General features: G+C 42.4%; 1 protein-coding gene across 1 annotated transcript in view; it reads left to right on the top strand.

Moving 5' to 3' along the window:
• The first annotated feature begins 207 nt into the window (after positions 1-207).
• LOC127636419 (protein C-ets-2-like) overlaps positions 208-9,406 on the top strand; it is a 10,245-nt gene continuing 1,046 nt past the window's right edge. The window contains exons 1-10 of the mRNA XM_052116886.1: positions 208-363; positions 670-723; positions 1,309-1,420; positions 2,399-2,518; positions 3,826-4,026; positions 4,102-4,176; positions 5,408-5,614; positions 5,762-6,025; positions 6,114-6,232; positions 8,696-9,406. The exon at positions 8,696-9,406 is cut by the window's right edge and continues 1,046 nt beyond it. Coding sequence (XP_051972846.1) covers positions 676-723; positions 1,309-1,420; positions 2,399-2,518; positions 3,826-4,026; positions 4,102-4,176; positions 5,408-5,614; positions 5,762-6,025; positions 6,114-6,232; positions 8,696-8,911 — 1,362 coding nt within the window. The 5' untranslated portion in view covers positions 208-363; positions 670-675 and the 3' untranslated portion in view covers positions 8,912-9,406. The remainder of the gene's footprint in view (positions 364-669; positions 724-1,308; positions 1,421-2,398; positions 2,519-3,825; positions 4,027-4,101; positions 4,177-5,407; positions 5,615-5,761; positions 6,026-6,113; positions 6,233-8,695) is intronic.

Raw genomic sequence — 9,406 nt, forward strand, 5'->3', positions numbered from 1 at the left:
AGCTTTACATACGTGTATTTATATGAACAACATTGTTCAAAGGTTGTTATAAAACGAAGATTATGATTCCCGTACACATGAGTGGACTGTCTCGTGCGCGCGCGCTGCTCTGTTGTTTCCTTGGCTCCTCCCACAGCGTCATCATCAATGAGTGCGCGCGCTCAACTCACATATAAACCCTGGAGATTCACTGACGCGCGCACACACACACAGCTGAACACAACAGCAACGATAATAGCACAACTGTCATTGATCAATAATAATATATTGGTGCTGGTATTGGATCTATCAGGTTACAGAGGAATAAGTCACAAACTGAATCACATCGGATTATTTTAATCGATTCCTGTTCGCATTCAACAGGTCAGTAGCACTATAACGATCGATATTGAGAATATTTTCTACATATATCAGTTCATCTGAACTGTAATTGCATTAAAGATGTAATGACAGTAAATGATATAATCCAGTAATATATGTGTAATCGCTTTGAAAGGGAATTCTTTATTGATCCCTCATCAGTGATTCATGATTCACTTATGATCGAACACAGCTCGACAACAATCACATCTTTTTATGTGTTTATTTACGTTTGTGAATTGTTTGTAGAGCATGTCTTTATAATTGATATTAAGATATTTAGCATAATTATTTCCTTATCGTTTTCAGATCTAAATGTGTGACATGGAGCCTGTTTTATCTGGATACAGAAACACATTAAAGGTGAGAGTTTGTGTGTCCGCACATTTAACATGTATTTTTTTATTTTTGGAAAGTTATAAAAATGAGCATTTAAAATAGTTCCTCATGTTCAATCTGTTTTGGGTTGATGTGAATAATCAATATTAACATGTTGAAAGAACCGATAGAAAGTGTTAAATTAATCTCTTGGATTCTAAAGAGACTTTTAATGAGTAAAGATGTAAAACTCTGAATATCTGACAGTCACACAAATTATAATGTAGAACTTTATATCGACAGAAAGCGAGTTTTGTCAGTGCTGATTAATGTCATGTAGATCAGTTCTGCGCTCTGATTGGACAAGAGCTGCGCACACTGGCACGGAACCGGAAGACCAAATATGGTTGTTCGTTCCATTTGATGGATTGACCTCTCACTGGCACTAAAACAGCTTGAGTGATGATGTCATATGGGAGGGCGTGGCCTCTGGGTTTTCCTCACATAATCAAAGTGCAATTAGTGTGTGTTTGTTTATGAATTTAATGAGGGTTACATCATATTGCTGTTATCAGATGAGATTATTACTTTAATTTCCTGCCTCAATAAAGCGGTGTTTTATGTTCTCAGCGTCAGGTGGCGTTCGATATGTTTGAAGACCCCATGTCTCTGTTCTCTGGGTTTTATCCTGTGATAGAAGAGGAGCAAGAGGTCCCGTCTGGTCTGGACTTTCTCTTACAGGGTAAACAAGACTACCATAAACCCCCAAACAAACAAGACCACCATAAACCCCTGAACAAACAAACAAGACCACCATAAACCCCTGAACAAACAAACAAGACCACCATAAATCCCTGAACAAAAATAAGACCACCGTAAACCCCTGAACAAACAAACAAGACCACCTTAAACCCCTGAACAAACAAGACCACCTTAAACATCTGAACAAACAAACAAGACCACCTTAAACCCCTGAAGAAATAAGACCACCATAAACCCCTGAACAAACAAGACCACCTTAAACCCCTGAACAAACAAACAAGACCACCTTAAACCCCTGAACAAACAAGACCACCATAAACCCCCAAACAAACAAGACCACCTTAAACCCCTGAACAAATAAGACCACCATAAACCCCTGAACAAACAAGACCACCTTAAACCCCTGAACAAACAAGACCACCTTAAACCCCTGAACAAACAAACAAGACCACCTTAAACCCCTGAACAAACAAGACCACCTTAAACCCCTGAACAAACAAACAAGACCACCTTAAACCCCTGAACAAACAAGACCACCTTAAACCCCTGAACAAACAAACAAGACCACCTTAAACCCCTGAACAAACAAGACCACCATAAACCCCCAAACAAACAAACAAGACCACCTTAAACCCCTGAACAAATAAGACCACCTTAAACCCCTGAACAAACAAACAAGACCACCTTAAACCCCTAAACAAACTAGACCGCCATTAACCAACACGAGGGAACGCAAAACTATTTCAGAACAGAAGTTCCCGCCCTGTCCTTTGAGGGACTCATGAGGTTTATGGCTGATGTTCCTTCTCAATTTGCCTCCAAATAGATCTAAAAATCATACATAAGCATTAACTATATTAATTTGAAGCTTTAAAGTGTTATCTTTTAGATTAAAGGCTTTTTAGGTCATGAGAAAGTGTCCAAACGTTTGACTGATAACATGTATGATGTGTTTCAGATGTGGCGGCGTGTTCGGTGCCGCTGTTGACGCCCTGCAGTAAAGCCGTGATGAGTCAGGCGCTGAAGGACAGCTTTAATGGCTTCTCTAAAGTCCAGCGCATCTGTGGCATCTCCAACAGTGAGTCTCCTGAACACACACCAGTGTCTCACAGCTTCTGTCCACCACAATGTGTTTGACAACAGGAAACATTCAATTCAATTGAGTCCGATAAACACATTTGGTGCTGTGTTGGGCCGCTCCATGTTCAATTGTACAATCTAAATCCGGAAATCAAAGCAGTTCAGAAACAACTATATTGTGTGTATCTCATCAGTGAAGTGGGATAAATGTTCAGTTGCAAGTGAAAGCACATGTGAGATGGTAAATGAAGCTTGCAGAAGACTTTTGGGCGGCCGGGGTTGCAGCAGAGGGAGAGTGGGGCGGGGTTTGCGTACAGAGGGAGAGTGGGGCGGGGTTTGCGTACAGAGGGAGAGTGGGGCGGGGTTTGCGCACAGAGGGAGAGTGGGGCGGGGTTTGCGTACAGAGGGGGAGTGGGGGCGGGGTTTGCGCACAGAAGGAGGGGGGCGGGGTTTGCGCACAGAAGGAGAGTGGGGTGGGGTTTGCGTACAGAGGGGGAGTGGGGGCGGGGTTTGCGTACAGAGGGAGAGTGGGGCGGGGTTTGCGCACAGAGGGAGAGTTGGGTGGGGTTTGCGCACAGAGGGAGAGTTGGGCGGGGTTTGCGCACAGAGGGGGAGTGGGGGCGGGGTTTGCGCAGAGAGGGAGAGTGGGGCGGGGTTTGCGTACAGAGGGAGAGTGGGGGTGGGGTTTGCACACAGAGGGAAAGTGGGGGCGGGGTTGTGCAGAGAGTGGAGTGATGCAAACACTGGCACGGCTTTAAGGAAGAAACGGGTTATGTAACACAACAAACTTTATCAATATATATGTATTGTCCTATATCATCCTATATCTCCTTTGAAAATATATATAGATTTTTTTTTACCCAATTCCCAATGCGCTCTAAGTCCTCGTGATGGCGTAGTGACTCAGGATGAATCTCAGTTGCCTCCACGTATGAGTCCGTCAATCTGCGCATCTTATCACGTGACTTGAGCGCGTTACCATGGAGACACAGCACGTGTGGAGGCTTCAAGCTATTCTCTGCAACATTAGCTAATTCTGTTTTGAACTTTAAGATTTATATCGTATATACAGTATATATTGTATCCCATTTTAGTCAGACTAAAATTTAAATAAAAAAATGAAAATTAGCACTGATTATGACAAATTAAAATCAAAAAGGGAACATTTCAAGTAGTATTATAATTTTCATTATTATTTAAAACAATATGTATTTAAATTTAATTGACTAATTAAATTTGATTACTTTGAACTTTGGTGTCAGATGTATTGACGTATATTTAATGATTGAATGTGTTCTGCTGTAGATCCGTGTAAGTGGTCGCACCAGCAGGTGTTGCAGTGGCTGTTCTGGGCGTCGGGTGAATTCAGTCTCACCAACATCAACTTCTTCAAGTTTGACATGAGTGGACGGGAGCTGTGCGACCTGGGAAAAGAGCGATTCCTGGATCTGGCTCCTGATTTCGTGGGTGATATTCTGTGGGAGCATCTGGAGCAGATGATGAGAGGTGATGACAAACATGACTTTCTTAAATCTGTTTGAGTGTCTCGTGATGCTCATGTTCAGTTCTGATCTTCTGCAGCTTGTGAAGACGATGAAGGGATGAAGATCTCGAGTCGCCCGTCTGAAGTCAGCTGGACGAGCAGCTGCTCTAACGGTAAGAGTCTGAAGGACTCTGTGGAATCGTGTCTTTAGTTTTGTGTAAATTAAATACTCTGTGTGCCTCATTCACGAAACAGGAGCGGAACAAATTATTGTGAAATCGTTCGTAAAGTCGGTCTGACATAAATTTCCGAATTCATGAAAGTTTTCGTATTATCAAAACGTTGGTCAGTACGAACTATATTTACAAGGGCACGTGGAAATTGTGCGTGAGACATTCAAACGTGTTGTTTTTTTTTCTCCAATCTGTAACGGCCAATTCCCAGTGTGCTCCAAGTCCACGTGGTGGTGTAGTGATTCGCCTCAATCCGGGTGCTGGAGGACGAATCTCAGTTGCCTCCGCGTCTGAGACCGTCAATCCGCGCATCTTATCACGTGACTTGTTGAGCGTGTTACCGTGGAGACGTAGCGCGTGTGGAGGCTTCACGCTATTCTCCGCGGCATCCACGCACAACTCACCACACGCCCCACCGAGAACGAGAACCACATTATAGCGACCACGAGGAGGTTACCCCATGTGACTCTACCCTCCCTAGCAACCGGCCCAATTTGGTTACCCCATGTGACTCTACCCTCCCTAGCAACCGGCCCAATTTGGTTACCTCATGTGACTCTACCCTCCCTAGCAACCGGCCCAATTTGGTTACCCCATGTGACTCTACCCTCCCTAGCAACTGGGCCAATTTGGTTACCCCATGTGACTCTACCCTCCCTAGCAACCGGGCCAATTTGGTTACCCCATGTGACTCTAACCTCCCTAGTAACCGGGCCAATTTGGTTGCTAAGGAGACCTGACTGGAGTCACGACTCCAGGTGTGATAGTCAGCGGCAATACTCGCTTAAATACCCAGAACCCCATGTGTTGTGTTCTTTAAAACGAACTTCAATAACTACATTTTGATATTTAATTTTATTTCTAAGTAATTTTTTTAAATAATTAAATGAGTGAAATTAAAGGTGGAGCCCTGGACAAAGTGAAGGGACCGATCCACACAACGTTGGCAATGGGCGTGCATGAATTTGGGGGGCGGAGCTTCTGAAGGAGCTGATCTAGGTAATACGAAGCGTTTGTGAATCTGGCGGAAAGTTTACGGGAAGCTCCATTTTTCGTGGAATTTACTCCCAATTCTTTCGTATATTTAAGAAATTTTCACTAATGAGGCCCTATGAGAGCTGCTTTACTGTTCACATGACACTGAAATATTTGTATATGTTTGTATTTGCAGGTGTGAGGTTGGAGGAATGTTCTCTGAAGGTTCCGGAGAGCCGCGGCAGTCTCCTGCGAGAGCTGTTTGAGACGGGTGAATCCGCCCTGATGTCGTCCGGTCAGGAGATTTCCATGTATCCCAAACCTGAACTGAGCACCGTCAGTGTCGGCTACATCACACGCGAGTTAACCGGCGCTAAAGCTGCTCCACGCCTCGCTACAGCAGGTGCGTTCACAAACACACATTTCACACCACTAAACTAACATATTACAATTGCTGCCTCAAGTAACATATAAACTGCCCGAGTTGAAACCTCGAAAGCATATTTCTGTTGTCATGGTGATTAAATACTCTCGCCGTGTTTGTGTGCAGCGTCATCACGTGACCAGACGTCAGTGGAGAGCGTGGAGAACGTTGAGGGTTCTGAGAGCGTTCTGCGATCGTGGGGAAGTCATTCCTCCCTCGCCGACGCCCAGCGCGTCCCGTCCTACGACAGCTTTGAAGAGGAGCTCGCGGTCAATCCGCTGAGTCTCGGGAAACAGGGTCTGTCCTTCAAAGATTACGTCCAGGAGAGGAACGAGCCGTTGGAACACGGCAACGCCGTCATACCTGCAGCGGTGCTCGCGGGATTCACTGGTGCGTCTCCAGAACACACAATAACTCTCGTGTCATTTCACTCTTAATTACTGAAGGTCAATGAATGTCTGTCATTGCTGTTGAACAGGAAGTGGGCCGATTCAGCTGTGGCAGTTTCTGCTGGAGCTGTTGACCGATTCCACCTGTCAGAACATCATCAGCTGGACGGGTGACGGATGGGAGTTCAAACTCACCGACCCCGATGAGGTCATTATACCATTCAATGATCACTGTAGATAAAGTTGTGATTGGTGCGGGTCGGTTCACTCAGGAGTCATCTCGGTAACAAACGGCCCTGGGAAACCATTTCTAGTCATGCCAGTACAGCTCGTATCTACTTGAATGGGGAACACCAAAATCTCCAAACTTCTGGCTATGTGTACGTTTCAATAATATATGCAGGGCCCTTTGAAATGCAAAATTAAAAGAGTCTAAATCACTCAGAACACGCTTTAAGCGCTCATATATGATCCGGTGTCATTATTAAACCATAAAAAGCTGCAATCTAATTAATTAAATATATCAAATATAATATGTTGTCCCGTGTCAGAAATTCACTTTACGATCAAGGAGCGATATTTGATTCTCGGTGGCATTTTTTTACCTTTAAGAGGGCAATAGTTTTCTAACTATATATCAAATATAATGTGTAGCATCCTTTCAGGTGATAGAATATTAAGAATGAAATCAGAAGTTACAAACATAAAAGAGGAATGAATTAAATGGCATTTTAAGGTATAGGGGGATTTTAGTCACTTTCAGGGGCATTTTTTGCCCCCATTCATTTCTGATCACAAACATGTGCTCGTGACGCAGTATTTTCAGCTTTCGACTTTACACGTTCACTTTGAAGCGTGCCGCACATGCAGACTGTATGTATTTAACTAATGTGCAGTTTAATCATCACACTAGAACATTTATTACATTGTTATTTTCTCATTGGTGCATCCTTACATTCATTAGATCCCAAATATGTCATATTCTGTGGAATTCCACACTTCAAACTTAATTAATATTTTATTGTTTTCCGCATCGTGGAGTAATTTGCAATAAAATCAATGAAATAGAAAAACAATGGTATAAAATTTGTGTCTGCTCAAAATCAATAAAAAACGTATTTTGGGGGGGGCTAGTCCAGTTAACCCTTTAAGCTCAAATGGGCCAGTGAGAGAAAATACTTGACAAAATATTAATAACTCCAATTATTAATAACACAAAATAGATATAGCCTGAAAGATTAGAAGCTCTACTTTATAATGCATGTGACATTATGACCAAAACTGAACAAGTGCTTTAAAACAAGCAGACAAATCAGAATCAGTTTTGATAAATTATAAAAGAAATGACACTTTACATTTTATTGTGATCAAAAAATATAGTGAGTAATGTGAAATCATGTCTGCATGCTATACAAACCTTTATTCATTGTTTGCATGTGTAATTAGTTGTGCTGTCAGTCAATTAACATTTTAATTGTGATTAATCACATAATTAGTTTCCCCGGTTAATCACAATTAATCGCAGGTTTTGAAAGTGCTGAAATTTGACAATAAATACTTTGACTTTCCTGTCAAAATGCATTTATTTCCATCTTGGGAAAGAATTCAAAACAATATGTAACAATATAATGCTTCACTAACATTTTCCAAACAAAGCCTTCCACAGTATAAAGATAGAAATGCTCTAAAATATCACCAGATCAAGTCACATTAAATGAATCCCAAAGTCTCAATGGGACTAATTGAAAGAATAGTCTCCCACATAGGATGAGTATTCATTGCAATGGGCATTAAATCTCTTAAACTCTCATCCTCCACAATATTGATCTGCCGGTATACTGTGACTATCCGCTTTCCTACAGCAATCGTGAAGCTGCGTTCATAATTCACGTCAGAGCGTCAACACAAGTGTTGAGCGCCGCTTTGAACTCCACATGAAAAGCACTTGCAGACAAAACCGTCTCATTCTGCGTGTTGGTCTGAGATAAGTATTGACGTGTCTTACATAGGCTGAAATGTACTTGATTTCTAACCCAAGTCCCATCTGGGATGTTTTGTACATCAAATAGCGCTAAGAGCTCCTTTCTCTAGCATTTTATCATTGACAGGGAGATTTTGTCAGAGATAGTTTATATACTCAGATTACAACCTCTGCATCTCAATCTTAGGAGAGAGCGAAACGTTCAACTAGCGTTTTACGACAGTACAGCCCATAGAATGTCTATAGGACCGCCGCGTTATGCTGTTTTATGCTAAGCGTGTAGGCTCCCCTTGGTAAAGGGGCTCTGGTGCTGTGGTGTGTCAGTATAATGACTCCGGGCGGACACATTACAAAGTTTCCGCCATACGGTAACACATTATATATATAACGTTAAATGCATCAATCGCAATTAAGAAAAATGTACGCGTTAAATGCTAATCGTTAACTATGACAGCTCTAGTAATTAGTTCTTATGTACAATTATTATCTTTGTTTGGAGATGTTTTGGACACTATGATCAATTATATTTGTAATGTTGTAACTTTTGATTGCTTTGTTGCATCAACACAAAAATGGTAATATTGTGCTAACGTTTTTTTGAAAGCACCGTATTTACACCCAGAGATTTATAATGTCAAATCAGTCAATATTGAGCCATATTGAGTGTTATGATTCTCTCGTGTCCATCAGGTGGCGCGCCGCTGGGGAAAGAGGAAGAACAAGCCCAAAATGAACTACGAGAAGCTGAGTCGAGGACTGCGCTATTACTACGATAAAAACATCATCCACAAGACGTCCGGCAAACGCTACGTCTATCGATTCGTCTGCGACCTGCAGAACCTGCTGGGATACACCGTGGAGGAGCTGCACAGCATGCTGGGAGTTCAGCCGGACACGGAGGATTGAAGCGTCGTCGTTAGGGGGCGTTCAAGTCCCTCGAGTCACAGTCTTGTGTTTGTGGTGAACACATGATGACATCACTGTCGGACGCGGTGAGCGCGTGTTTCTCATTGAAGAGCTGCTTGTGACTGTGTTTGTCAACACAATGACCGTCGTTACAGACCGTTGAGCAGAATAATGGATTTCTGCTTCATATTTTGACACTGTGTTCTCTGAACGAGTCTTTGTACTAAAAACATGTTGATTATTTCCTCACTGGCAGCAGATTGTGCTGAAAGCCTTAAACACAGAGTTGATTTATTGATGACAGAGTTTGCCTTATAAAGAATGTTTATGATATCCGTTTGCCTTCAGAGATGTTCTGACTGTGTCACGAGAGAGGAATCAGATTAAACGGTAAAACATCGCTCTAGTGAAACCGGTTTGCAGCTTTAGGAATGTGTTTATAACTGCGTCTGATTCACTTGATTGATTTTCAACTTAAAGATGCATTTCAGTGTC

The sequence above is a fragment of the Xyrauchen texanus genome, chromosome 44, assembly GCF_025860055.1.
Source record: "Xyrauchen texanus isolate HMW12.3.18 chromosome 44, RBS_HiC_50CHRs, whole genome shotgun sequence".
In the NCBI taxonomy this organism is placed as follows: domain Eukaryota; kingdom Metazoa; phylum Chordata; class Actinopteri; order Cypriniformes; family Catostomidae; genus Xyrauchen; species Xyrauchen texanus.